Source organism: Hemitrygon akajei, chromosome 30 (genome assembly GCF_048418815.1).
Source record: "Hemitrygon akajei chromosome 30, sHemAka1.3, whole genome shotgun sequence".
Classification (NCBI taxonomy): Eukaryota; Metazoa; Chordata; class Chondrichthyes; order Myliobatiformes; family Dasyatidae; genus Hemitrygon; species Hemitrygon akajei.
The window spans coordinates 42,677,589-42,691,938 of NC_133153.1; the positions used below are offsets into that span (position 1 = coordinate 42,677,589).

At 42.2% G+C, this 14,350-nt stretch overlaps 1 protein-coding gene across 2 annotated transcripts in view; it reads left to right on the plus strand.

Moving 5' to 3' along the window:
- The window catches only part of megf11 (multiple EGF-like-domains 11), a 411,744-nt gene that overhangs the window by 321,996 nt on the left and 75,398 nt on the right, over positions 1 to 14,350 (plus strand). For both annotated transcript variants that reach the window (XM_073032726.1, XM_073032727.1), the window contains exons 10-13: positions 31 to 205; positions 10,469 to 10,589; positions 12,234 to 12,397; positions 14,011 to 14,113. In XM_073032726.1, the coding sequence (XP_072888827.1) occupies positions 31 to 205; positions 10,469 to 10,589; positions 12,234 to 12,397; positions 14,011 to 14,113 (563 nt within the window). The remainder of the gene's footprint in view (positions 1 to 30; positions 206 to 10,468; positions 10,590 to 12,233; positions 12,398 to 14,010; positions 14,114 to 14,350) is intronic.

The following is a 14,350-nucleotide window of genomic DNA, read 5'->3' on the forward strand; positions in this document are numbered from 1 at the left end:
ATATGGTTGGCTCTTTCATGTTTCTTTCAGCTGCCATCCATTGTTTGGTGAGTGTTTGTGCAGAGCAGGCTGGACTGGACAGGACTGCAATGAGACGTGTCCCCCTGGCTTTTACGGAGAGGCCTGCCAGCAAATCTGCAATTGTCAGAATGGAGCTAACTGTGACAGCATCACCGGCAAGTGTGTCTGTGCTCCTGGGTATAAAGTGAGTATTGTATTTTTTTCATTAGAGACAATAGTTCTTTGATTTGAATATTGGAGGAGCTGTGCTTTGGCTCCTCTACACTACCTGTAACTTAAAGCCTTTGATTTGCTCACTGCTCACCTACCATCTCAGTCAACCAGTAGGAAGCAGTTACTCTGAGTAAGGAAAGAATATTACAATCTTCCTATCACCAGCTTCCTAGTACTTGACCCAAGACTGGCAAAGATGGAGATCTGGAAATCAGTTGCTGACCTAATTACTAGGTGCTTACTGCAATAGATAGATAGATAGATAGATACTTTATTCATCCCCATGGGGAAATTCAACTTTTTTTTCCAATGTCCCATACACTTGTTGTAGCAAAACTAATTACATACAATACTTAGTAAAAAATATGATATGCATCTAAATCACTATCTCAAAAAGCATTAATAATAGCTTTTAAAAAGTTCTTAAGTCCTGGCTTAAGTTCTTAAGTCAATAGTATCCAAATAAATTGTATGAACTACAGGACATGGTGATGCACCATCAATAACTCTCGGAGACAGGAGGCGAACGATAGGCTTTTATTAGCTGCAAGAGACCACGATTAGCAGCAAGAGACCACCACACAACATCCTGGAGACTGAGGGAGGAGCAGTGCCTCCAATCGCCTTTATACCGGGGTCTGTGGGAGGAGCCACAGGAGCAGTCAGCAGAGGGGCGTGTCCAGACAGGTATATGTAGTTCACCACACATGGATCATATTCTCATGCACAATGCACTAAATAGTGTGATTGCTGTAAACACAAAGCGAGTGCAGATCATTAAATTTGTAGAAGTAAACTTCGATATTTAAAAGAATGTCAAGCATTTTTCAAATCAGGGATTGTTGTCAAGACCAGCATCTATTGCCTATTGTTGATGAAGGTGGTGGTGAGCTGCCTTCTTTCAGTGCTGAAGGTACTACAGTATCACAGTTAGACTTGGTGATGAAGGATTGCTAATATATTTCCATGTCAGGGTGGTGCTCAGCTTGGAGGCATCAATATTCCTCTGGGCTCGATGCTCTTGTCCTCCTTGGTGGTTGAAGTTAGTGGTTTAGAAGGGGCTGTCAGAGTTACCGTTGTGCATTTTGTGGATGATACATATGGTGCATCAATAGTGGAGGAAATTGGAATTGATTTATTACTGTCATGTACTGAGATACAGTAAAAAGCTTGTCTTGCATACTGTTCATACAGATCAAATTATTACACGGTGCATCGAGGTAGAACAAGATAAAACAACAACAGAGTGTGGAATAAAGTGTAACAGTTAGAGTAAGTGCAGTGCAAAGTTCAAGGTAAATTTATTATCAAAGTACATATATATCACCATATATAACCCTCAGATTCACTTTTTTGTGGGCATACTCAATAAATTCAATAACCATAATAGAATCAATGAAAGATCGCACCAACATTCTGGAGGCCCAATCAGTGGCAGGAGCAGAGCACTTCGAGAAGGTTTCTCGCAGGTCACCGAAGTTTGTATGAAAGGAGAGCTTTGTGGGTATTTGGACATTCCGGAGGCTTATTCAGTGATGGGAGCAGAACACTATGAATAAGTAAAAGTACAGAAGGGACAAGCAGGGCAGCCATTGCTGGGAGTAGGCCAGTGGTGAGAGTAGGAGGGTCAGGCTTTGACTCAAGAGGCTTCAATAAAAAGTGGCTGAAGCCTAAGAAACAGGTTAAAAGGGTTAGTTTTTTTCCTTTCATTATCGGTGATTTGCTCTTGGTTGTCCATTGTACAATGCAGGCAGGATGGTAGATACGGCAGTGGTATGCTCGTCCTGTAGGATGTGGGAATTCATGGAACCTGATGACTACACCTGTGAGAAGTGGAGCCAACTCCATCTCCTGAAAGACCACATTAAGGAGCTGGAGTTGGATAAACTAAGAGTCATCTGGGAGGCAGAGCAATTGATAGATAAGACTTTTGAGCAGGTGGTTACACCCAGAGTGCAGAATTCAGAGAATACTGTAGTTGGGTGAACACTGAGGGAGGTAAAGGGAGAAAGAAGGCAGTGCAGGGTCTCCCTGTGGCCATTCCCCTCAGCAGCAGGTATACACCTCTGGATACTGATGAGGGGGATGACCTATCTGGGCAAGGCAGCAGCAGCCAAACCAATAGCACAGTGGTTGGCTCTGAGCCTCAGAAGGGTACGGTGAAGTCAGGCGGAGCAACAGTCATGGGGATTCAATAGAAAGGGGGACAGATAGGAGATTCTGTGGCAGCAAAAGAAATGCCAGGACAGTGTGTTGCCTCCCAGGTGTGAGGGTCCAGGATGCCTTTGAGCGGTTGCAAAATACTCTTGAAGGGAAGGGTGAGCAGCCAGAAGTCGTGGTACATATTGGACCAATGTCATAGGCAGGGGAGGAGTAGAGGTCCTGTGCAGTAAGTTTAGGGAGTTAGGAAGGAGCCTGAAGATAAGGACCTCCAAGGTGGTAATCTCTGGATTACTCCTGGTGCAACGAGCTAGGGAAGGTCAGAACAGGAAGATAGCACAGACAAATGAGTGACTGAGGGGACTGCAGGGGGCAGGGTTTCAAGTTCTTGGATCATTGGGACCTTTTCTGGGGAAGGGGTGACCTGAATATATGGGATGGGTTGTACCAGAGCTGGAGGGGAACCAATATCCAGGGAGGGAGGCTTGCTAGTGCTATTGAGGAGGGTTTAAACTAGAATTGCAAGGGAGGAGCATGGATCAGTATGTGAAACTGTGACGTTGTAGCCATTACAGAGACTTGGATGTCTCCGAGGCAGGAATGGCTGTGAATGGCTTTAGATGTTTCAAAAAGGACAAGGAGGGAGGCAAAAGAGGTGGTGGAGTGACATTGCAAATCGGGGATAGTATCACAGCTGCAGAAAAGGAGGAAGTCATAGAGGGATTGTCTATTGAATCATTGTGGGTGGAAGTCAGAAACAGGAAGGGGGCAATAACTTTACTGGGTGTTTTGATAGATCCCTCCTAATAGTAACAGAAACATCAAGGAGCAGATAGGGAGGCAGATTCTGGAATGGTGCAATAATAATAGGGTTGTTGTGATGGATGATTTTAACTTTCCTAACATTGACTGGCATCTCCTTAGAGCAAGGGGTTTAGATGGGGTGGTGTTTGTAGGTGTGTTCAAGAAAGTTTCCTGATGCAATATGTAGATAAGACAACTAGAGGAGAGGCTGTAATTGATCTGGTATTGGGAAATGAACCTGGTCAGGTGTCAGATGTCTCGGTGGAAGAGCATTTTGGAAGTAGTGATCACAACTCTTTCTTCTTTACCATAGCCCTGGAGAGAGATAAGAGCAGACAATTTGGGCAAACATTTAATTAGGGTGGGGGAAATATGATGCTATTAGGCAGGAACTTGGGAACATAAATTGGGAGCAGATGTTCTCATGGAAAAGCACAGCAGAATGTGGCAAATGTTCAGGGAACATGGCATTCTGCATAGGTATGTTCCATTGAGGCAGGGAAAGGATGGTAGCGTTAAAGAACCATGGTGTAAAAATGATGTAGGAATTCTAACTAAGAAGAAAAGAAAAGCTTACGAAAGATTCAAGAAACTAGTACTATTAGAGCTCTAGAAAATTACAATGGTGCCAGGAATGAGTTCAAGAATTAAGTTAGGAGAGCCAGAAGAGGCCATGAGAAGGCCTTGGCGAGCATGGTTAAGGAAAACTCTAAGGCATTCTACAAGTATGAGGAGAGCAAGAGGATGAGCCATGTGAGAGTGATGGTGGAGACTTATGTGTGGAGCTGGAGGAGGTAGCAGAGGTACTTAATGAATACTTTGTTTCAGTATTCACCAGTAAAAAGGACCTTGACAATTGTGGAGATGACTTACAGTGGGCTGAAAAGCTTGAGAATATAGACGTCAAGAAAAAGAATGAGCTGGAGCTTTTGAAAGGTATTAAGGTAGATAAGTCACTGGGACTGTATGAGATATACCCCAGGCTATTGAGGGAAGCGAGAGAGGAGATTGTTGAGCCTCTGGCAATGATCTTTGCATCATCAACAGGGAAGGGAGAAATACCAGAGGATTGGAAGGTTGCAAGTGTTGTTCCCTTGTTCAAGAAAGGGAGTAGAGATAACCTAGGAGGCAGTGAGTGGGAATAAAAGGATCCTTTTCTGGTTGGCTGCCAGTATTCCACAGGGGTTCGTGTTGGGACCACTTCTTTTTATGCTGTATATAAATGATTTTGATGTTGGAATAGATGGCTTTGTTGACAAGTTTTCAAATGATACGAAGATTAGTGGAGAGGCCAGTTGTGTTGAGAAAACAGGAAGGTTGTAGAAGGACTAGGAGAACAGGCAAGAAAGTGGCAAATGAAATACAATGTTGGAAAATGCATGGATATGAACTTTGGTAGAAGAAACAAATATACAGACTGTTTTCTAAATGAGGAGAAATTCCAAAAATCTGAGATGTGAAGGGACTTGGGAGCCTTTGTGCAGAACACCCTAAAGATTAACTTGCAGGTTGAGTCAGTGATGAGGAAGGCAAATGCTATGTTAGCATTCATTTCAAGAGGTCTAAAGTACAAGAGCAGGAATGTGATGCTAAGGTTTTACAAGGCACTGGTAAGGCCTCACCTTGAGTACTGTGGACAGTTTTGGACTCCTCATCTAAGAAAAGATGTGCTGGCATTGGAGAGGGTTCAGAGGAGGTTCACAAGGATGATTCCGGAATGAAAGGGTTATCATACAAGGAACATTTGATAGCTCTGGGTCTGTACTCGCTGGAATTTAGAAGGATGAGGGGGGAGATCTTATTGAAACCTTTCGAGTTGAAAGGCCTAGACAGAGTAGATGTGGAAAGGATATTTCCCATGGTGGGGGAGCCTAGGGCAAGAGGGCACAGCCTCAGGATAGAGGAGTGTCCATTTAAAACAGAGATGTGGAGAAATTTCTTTAGCCAGAGGGTGGTGAATTTGTAGATTTTATCACCATAGGTAGCTGTGGAGGCCAGGTCGTTGGGTAAATTTAAGGCAGATTTGATTGGTTCTTGATTGGACATGGCACCAAAGGTACAGGGAGAAAGCTGGGGAGTGGGAATGAGGAAAAAGAAAAAAGGATCAGCCATAATTGAATGGCGGAGCAGACTTGATGAGCCAAATAGCCTAATTCTGCTCCTATGTCTTTTGGTGTTATGGACTGGGTGGTTAACACAAAAAAATTATCGAAAATACATGCTAAAAGGCCAACAAATACAAGATGATAAACACCAAAAATGCCAAGAAAGAACAGATATAATCCAACACATTACAGGACCCTGCCACAGTTTAACTCAATCTAATTACTTACATAGACACAATCAAGTCAGAAACATCATTCACCAAAATCTTGCTTTAAGGCATTGAGTTCAAAAGTCAGAAGGTTTTGTTGCAACTTTATAAACTCTGGTTTGGCCACATCTGGAGTAGTGCGTGCAGTTCTGGTTACCCCACTAGAGGAAGGATGTTGAAGCTTTGGAGAGGGTGCAGAAGAGGTTTTCCAGGGTGTTGCCTATTTAAAGGGCATGTGCTATCAGGAGAGACGGGATAAACCTGGGTTGTTTTCTCTAGAGAGTTGGAGGCTGAGGGGGGAGATCTGATAGAGGTTTACAAGATTATGAGAGGCATAGATAGAGAGGACAGAGAGTTCCTGCTTCATCCCAAAGTCACTACACAATAGCATTAAACAATTGGATGTACACAGCAATATCTACTTTATGTAAATCTCCAGAAAGCCACAATATTAAAAACCACTAGAATAGCCCAAAAGTTCCTAGCAAGTGAGAAATCAGTGTGCTTGGCTATGCCCGTACCTCGGGTTTACAGCTTGAGATGAGAATGAATAAGTGAACAAACAAATAAGCAATAAATAGAGAACATGAGCTGACGAATCATTGAAAGTGAGTCCGTTGGTTGTAAGAACCGTTCAGTGATGGGACAAGTCAAATTGAGTGAAGCTATCCCCTTTGGTTCAGGAAACTGATGGTTGAACTGTTTCCAAACCTGGTGGTGTGGGACCTGTGGCTCCTGTACCTTCTTCCTGATGGGAGCAGCAAGAAGTGGGTGTCTGATGATGGATGTTGCTTTTCTGCAACACCACTCTGTGAAGATGTGCTCAATGGTGGGGAGGCTATATCCACTAATTTTTGTAGCATTTTCCATTCAAGGGTATTGATGTTTCCATCCCAGGCTGTGGTGCAGCCAGTCAATATACTCTCCACTTCACATCATTCCAAGTTTATCGAAGTTTTAGATGTCATATCAGAACTTCACAAACTCCTAAGAAAGTAGAGGTGCTGTTGTCCTTTCTTCATAATTGCACTTGTGTGCTTGGCCAGGACAGGTCCTCTGAAATGATAACACTGAGGAATTTAAAGTTGTTGATCCTCTCCACCTCTAATCTGCCGATGAAGACTGGCCCGAAGTCAATAATCAGCTCCTTAGTCTTGCTGACAATGAGTGAGGGGTTGTTGTTGTGGCACCTCTCAGCCAGATTTTCAATCTCCTACCTATATGCTGACCTGCCACCACCTTTGATTTGGTTTCAGACAGTGGTGTCATCATCAAACTTAAATATGGCACTGGAGCTGTGGTTAGCCTGCTGTCATAAGTGTAAAGCAAGTAGAGCGGGAATGGGGGGAGCCCACAGCACACAGCCTTTTGGTGCAGGTAAGCAGTAAGGTGCAAGTTCATAATGAGGCCGAGCCCATCTTATCATTCTAGGGCACCATTCAGCAGTGGGGTAGAAGCGGCGTTTGAGCCTGGAGATATACGCTCTCAGTCTTTTGTATCTTCTGCCCAATGGGAGAAGGGAGAAGAGAGGATGCCTGGGGAATGGGGGATCTTTGATTATGGTGGCTGCCTTACTGAGGAAGTAAGAAATATGGACTGAGTCCTTGGAGGGAGTCTGGTTTCTGTGATATGTTGAACTGTGTCCACAGTTCGCTGCATCTTCTTGGGGTTACCCCAGAGCAGTTGCTGTAGGAAGATGTTATGTATCCAGATAGGGTGCTTTCTGTGGAACACTGATTTTTTTTTAAAATGGTGAGGTCATTAGAGATGTGCCTCCTGAGGAAGTGGGTGATGGTGAACTTTCTTGGTGTTGGTATCTTCAGGGTTAGACTGGGAACAGAACTAGTGTACTTTACATCTTTGCATCCTTCATTTCTCATATTCTGTTTATCTGCAATTCAAATGCTTAGAGGAAGTAACTGTGAGTGTAATGCTCAAGGGAGTTCTAAGATAAAATAAGAAAACTGCACATGCTGGAAATCCGAAATACCCAGTACATCAAGAAACAGCTGTTAACATTTCTGTCTGAGATTGTTTCCCTTTCCACAGTTGCCACTTGGCCATTCAGTTCTTCATGTGGCTTAGCTCTGCATGGTAGACAAACTATTTGAAAGAGGGGGAAATATAATTATGAAAATCTCCTGGCTGATTTGGAGTTAGACGGAGGGTCATTAGCAAAGAAAAGCATGCCTGCCAAGTCCAGAGGTTACCACGTGGCTTTGGTAAGAAATCCCATGTTCAGCGTTGCCTGTTTATAGAGAGTGATCAAGTCTTCACACACATTACAGTTTTTAAGAAAGCATTGGAAAGGTCACAGCCATTAATTAGATAATAATTAACACCAGCTTACAGTCTTTCACAGGGAAAAGTGCTATTGAATAACAAACATCACGACACCTGAGAAAATTAAATCAGAGCAATGGAACAGATTCTGCCGTGCATCATTGCACATGTCATTTTTCATGCCCAAGTCCCTATCTTTTACTTAAGGAAAGTGTACCTGGCATTTAATAATTACAGGCATGGAGATTTGTTTCAGTAACAAAATGCTGTTTCAGCTAGAGGTGCTCTTGCTATATTGAGTCATCTTGTACTCAACTCAGATATACTCGCATCATCTCGTACATCTCTATCAAGTCATCTGTCTTCCTCCTTCACTCCAAAGAGAAAAGCCCTAGCTTGCTCAACCTATCTTCATAATGTATGCTCTCTAATCCAGGCACCATCCTAGTAAATCTCCTCTGCACCCTCTCTAAAGCTCCCACATCCTTCTTATAATGAGGCAAGCAGACTGTACACAATATTCCAAGTGTGGTCTAACCAGGGTTTTATAGAGCTGTAACATGACTTTACAGCATTTGTACTTAGACCTCTGAATAATAAAGACCAACACAACACCACCATCTTAACAACCCTATCAAATTGCACAGCAACTTTGAGGGACCTATGGACATGTACCCCATGATCTTCTGTTCTGCCACACTGCTACGAATCATGCCACTAACCTGTTACTCTGCCTTCAAATTTGATCTTCCAAGGTGAATCACTTCACACTGAACTCCATCTGATACTTCTCAATTATGGTTCTTGGATTTACTGAGCATAAAGGAGGTGTATTTATTTGGGTAACCCGCAGAAAACGGTGGTAGCAGAACATTGCATTCGCAATGGTCATAGGATTGACTTCGACGGCACAAAACTACTGCACCGTGCCAGTGGCTTTTGGAACTGCCTGATGAAGGAAGCCATTGAAATAAAACTGGAGGAAAAGAATTTTAACAAAGATGAAGGTCTTGCTCTAAGTAAGAATTTAGATTGAGACCTTCAATCAGGAATTTGATTGTAAACAAGCTGGGATAGTGGAAGCCTGGTTGGATGAGGACTAATCAATCAGGAAGGATGGACAACAGGGGTATAAATGCCACTGGACTAGACATGCCCAGGCATCATCCCTGATGAAGGTAGCAAAGTTTGTCATCAAAATGTTGGTTACAATCAATACCTGTACCCAGCTTATTTGTTTACTGAGTATGTCCTGCAAGAAAATGAATCTTTGGGTTGTACGTGGTAGCATGGATGTACTTCAATAATAAATTTACTTTGGAATAAATCAAAGATGAAACATGCCCCACCCTTCCTCTGATTGCAGCTATGGTAGGAAATTGCCAAAGTTCATATTCCTCCAGTGGTACCCAATTAAGAATTCATTTTCCAATCACTCCATAAGACAACAGTGATCAGCCACAGAAGTTGCGATTTCTGCATAAGAATCTCAAACGCTAGCTACAAAAATCTGTCGGCTTTTTTTTTGTGGAAATTCAGCTAAGACTATTGTAAACAATATTTGTAATTAACAGCATTTAATGACGATAACAGAGCACAGCAATTGAAAGATAACAACAATGAAAATGTATTAAACTTTAGGATTTAGGTGAAGCAGTTGGACAACAGAAGGTGTTGGGAGCCTTCAAGCTATACTCAAATGTGCTCATTTCTGTTGGCAGCATTCCCTTGTTCCTTGCTCCCCGCTAGTAATTGAAAGATAAATATTTAGCAAATATTTACTGCTGAATGACTTGGATTTCACACTTTGTTGACTGCAGCTATTGCAGAAAGTGGGGGGTTGCGTTTCATATTTCAGCACTTGTGAGCATAGGTTGAATGGCATCAATAAAAGTACCGGGATTGTCCAGAATTCCTCCTCGGTACCTGCACTTCAGAACTGGATAGGAGACCTGGGAAACACTGGTGTGTCACATTACATGCAGTGTCTGAACATAATGGAGAATAGTTGTATTGAAGTAAATGAGGAATTTATTGTCACATGCACCGAGGTACAAGTCAAAGCTTGTCTTGCATTCTGTTTATACAGATCGATTCATTGCACAGTACATTGCAGTAGCGCAAGGAAAACAATAACAGGAATAAATTAATAATAAATTGTAACAGATAGAGAAAGTGCATTGCAGGTAGGCAATAAGATGCAATAATGAGGTAGACTGTGAGGTCAGGAGAGCATCTCATTGTACCAAGAAGCAATTCAATAATCTTATAAGGGCGAGATAGAAACTGTTCTTGAGCATAGGTATGTATTCTATGGTTTTTGTATCCTCTCCCCAGTGGGAGAAGGGAGCAAAGAAAATGTCTGGGGCGAGTGGGGTCTTGATTCTGCTGCTTTCTTTACTGAGGCATCAAGAAGTACAGACAAGAGTCCATGGAGGGAGTCTGGTTGTTGTGACGTACTGACCTGTGTCCATTACTCTCCGCAGTTTCTTGCAGTCACAGGCAGAGCAGTTGCCATGATGCTTCCAAACAGGAAGATCAGCAAAAATTGCCAAGTGCTGATGGGGACATTCCAAATTTGTTTAGCCTCCTGAAGAAGTAGAGGCATCGGTGATAAACATTGTTTGTAATGATAGTCAATATCAAGTGAAATATTTTTCTTTTTTATTGCAGGGGGAAGACTGCTCTTTTTTATGTCCTCCTGGGAAATATGGGCCTAACTGTTCATCTACTTGTAACTGCAATCACGGCAGTACCTGTTCTCCTGTCGATGGTACCTGTATTTGTAAAGAAGGTACAAACAACAGCTTTTCATTTCTCTAACTTTGTAAAGGTTCTTTCTCTACTTGATGAGATGAGGAATGTCATTCAAGGGGGGAAATGCTTTCCTCTGTGGTCTATATGTTAGAGGAACAGCATACACTTTGCTGGTAACGCTTGAATCTTTCTACAGTTATTGTAGGTGGACATGACTCCCTATGATGTCAGCCAAAACTCTAGAAAGATTAGGAAAGAATTCATAAAGAACTCTCCAGTATTAAGAGCAATAATATCAAAAATATGCCAAATTGTTTTCCAATAATGTGAAAAAGATGGGTATTGCGAAGAGCCTATGAACATTTTATTAGAAAGATCAATAGAATTTAAAGGGATGCTTTAAATATTTGGTGAGAAAAGAAGGAACTTAGGGAGCTTCCAAATACACTGCCTGTTCATTGGATGGGAGTGAAGTGGGTGGGAGTTGCGATCTGGAAGTTGGGGCAGGTTGTGGTTAGAGACCAGAATGTAGTGATGAATATAGGAATGATTTAAAGCTTTGCAGATTGCAGAGATAGGGTGGGGTGAAGTCATACAAAGAGTGAGATAGAAGTTTAATTAATGGTGAGAGACTGGAAACCAATATAGTTCAAAAAGACACATTAAGACCATGACATAGAAGCAGAGTAAGGCCATTCTGGTCATTTGATCATGACTGATGTATTTTCCCTCTCATCCCTATTCTCTGAATATTTGATGCCCTTACTAATGAATTACCCACCAACTTCCTCTTTAAATATACCCAATATCCACAGCTGTCTGTGGCAATGAATTACTCAGATTCACCATCCTCTGGCTAAATAAATTCCTCATCATCTCTTTTCTAAAGGGATGTCCTATTCTGAGGTTGAGCTCTCAGGTCCTAGACTCTGGCTATTGGAAACATCCCCGCCACACCCACTCTATCCTGGCCTTTCAATGTTCAGTACGTTTCAATGAGAATGCCCTCCCTCATTCTTCTAAAGTCCAGTGATTACAGGCCAGAGCCATCAACCTACCAATGGACCCTCTCAAATGTCAGCATATCTTTCCTTAGATATAAAGCCCAAAACTGCTCACAATACTCCAAATGTGGTCCGACCAATGCCTTATAATGTCTCAGCATTACATCCTTGCTGAATTCCTTTTCCCTTGCTTACTCCTGACTCAACCTGCAAGTTAACCTTTAGGGAATTCTGTACTAAGAATCCCAAGTCCTTTTGTACCTCTGATCTCTGAAATTGTTCCCCATTTAGAAAGTAGTCAACACCTTTATTCATTCTACCGAAGTGTATGACCATAAATTTCCTTATGCTGTATTCCATCTGCTAGTCCTTTGCCCATTCTCCTAAACTGTTCAATGAGCAATCAGCAGAGACCCGAGATGGAGTGCCCGCTGACTTAGTTAGCAGAATTCTAAAGCCAATTGGAGCAACACTTGCAGCCCATTTCACAATCTCTGAACAATTTACTGACCAACACCTTATAGAGCCTCAGCATTTATATTCTAGTACTCTGGAAGTGAATGCATCGTTTTCCTTAGCGTGGGATATTTGTAAGAGTCTCTCCTGTGATTTAGTGTTGGTAGATGGCAGGACATTTGGAAGTTGCCTTGACTTGAACGATGGTGATTGTCTTTTAGGGTGGCAGGGAGTGGACTGCTCTATCCCTTGTTCTAGTGGTACCTGGGGTCTTAACTGCCAAAGCAACTGCCGCTGTGCCAACGGAGCAGCTTGTAACCCAGAGGACGGCTCGTGTACATGCACTGCGGGCTGGCGTGGCAAGCATTGCATCCAGCCATGTCCAGTAAGTTCTGTTGTAAATCTCTGCATTACCTTCGAGATGTGCTACATTCTGTAAAAGGCTTCTAAAACAACCACCCTAGCCCCCTTGAATGTGCCAGCGCCTTGTAACAGTTTGGCTTCAATATCTGTATAACCAATGACCTGACAAGACTGTTAGTCTGTGTAATTTCTAGCCAAAGTAGTTATAGGAACAGCTTCTTCCCCTCCACCATTAGATTTCTGAACAATGAACCTATTATTTTTGGTCTCTTTTTGCACTTATTTAGTTTTATATATACAATGGATTCTGGTTAATTGGAACATATCGGGAGCAGTGCATTTCAGCCCAGTTAAGTGGCTGCCCCAATTAGCCAAAGTTTCATGGAAACAGTTAAAAAGGTATAAAAAGTCAACCTACCATTCAACTGAGTAACAAATGATGTAGTTAAGTGAAATATAGAACAAGTTAAAACACTATCAATATTACTATAGTACTATAAAACTGTGTATTAGTTCCTGTGTATAGTTATTGACAGAGGAACTCATCCAGTGTACACTGCCATGCTCTTTTGATTGACTGTAAATTAACAAGATCAGTGCAGACACCTAGTGTAGATAATTGACTGCCTTCATAAAATACTGTCAAATTGCATCTTCCAAATCTTCATTTTCATTGTAACATTCAAGATGATTGCCTATACCTTCAAATTCTTTGTAGCTCCTAAGTTGCTGAATTAGTGAAATCAGTTCATTTTTACTCCTGGTCATTTGTGGAATCTCCAAGCTTGAATGCTTGAAACGACAATGAACAAAACAGTTCTGAATTGTCCTATTGCTTATTTCTCACTATCAATAACAAATATCACTGCTTACTGAGACAAACACACAGAACTGATGCTATTTAAAAACTATTCACTCTTAACACATTGCAGTGTCATAATATGCACATGACTGATGCTTTGGTAAGTCTCCTGCCCCAATTAAGCAGCATATTGTCCCAAATAAACAAAGGGAATCCTGGCTATTTTCTCGATTTGTTTTTGTTCTTTAAGGGTTGTTCCAAATAAACAGCTGCCCCAATTAACTGATGGCCCAATTAACTGGAATCCACTAATAAATTTGATACTGTTTCTATACTGGCTAACATATTTAGCTCAGCTGGTTAATTACAGTTCGCATTTGATTTGATGGCCACGCATTGGGGTTAGGGTTATGCACTACACTGTTTAAATCCATTTTTTAAAAGTCATAAAGGAAATTCTGGAAATTCCATAGGTTGTGGAGAATCCACAGTACTCCTTCTGGAGGCACCCAGACATGCGCAGTTGCACCCAATAGCATCCTTGTGTATCACAAGTCACTCACACTTTCACAGTACTCCTATAGTTCCAGCGCACAGAGTCCTGAGCTGGGAGGCCACCTCATGCACTCATAACGGCCTTCTTTACATTGAGTATTGTGGTGACTAACACTCTGGTTCCTCATCACCTCCCACTCCTTCCTTGGTCACAAGCTTGAACCACCTTAGCCCTCTCGCTTCCATCTCTAGGTGCTACATCAGTGGAAATTGTTGCAGAAAAGACTGATGGATGCTGAGCTGAGCCTTTCCACCCTGTTTTTCCTTCTCCATTCTAGGATGGGACTTACGGCTTGAACTGCAGTGAACAGTGTGATTGTTGTCACGCAGATGGTTGCGATCCAGTCACTGGATTTTGCCTCTGTGTGTCAGGCTGGACTGGTAAGTATCAAAAAATTCAGGCATTTTGGAGTACTATTCTGATGTTGACATGCATTTACACTCATTGGCCACTATATTAGGTACCTTCATGGTCTTCTGCTGCTGTAGCCCTTCCAATTCAAAGTTCAACTTGTTGACCATTCAAAGTTTTCTCTTCAGCACGCCACTGTTGTAACACGTGTTTATCTGAGTTACTATCAGCTTGAGTCAGTCTGGCCATTCTCCTCTGATCTCTTA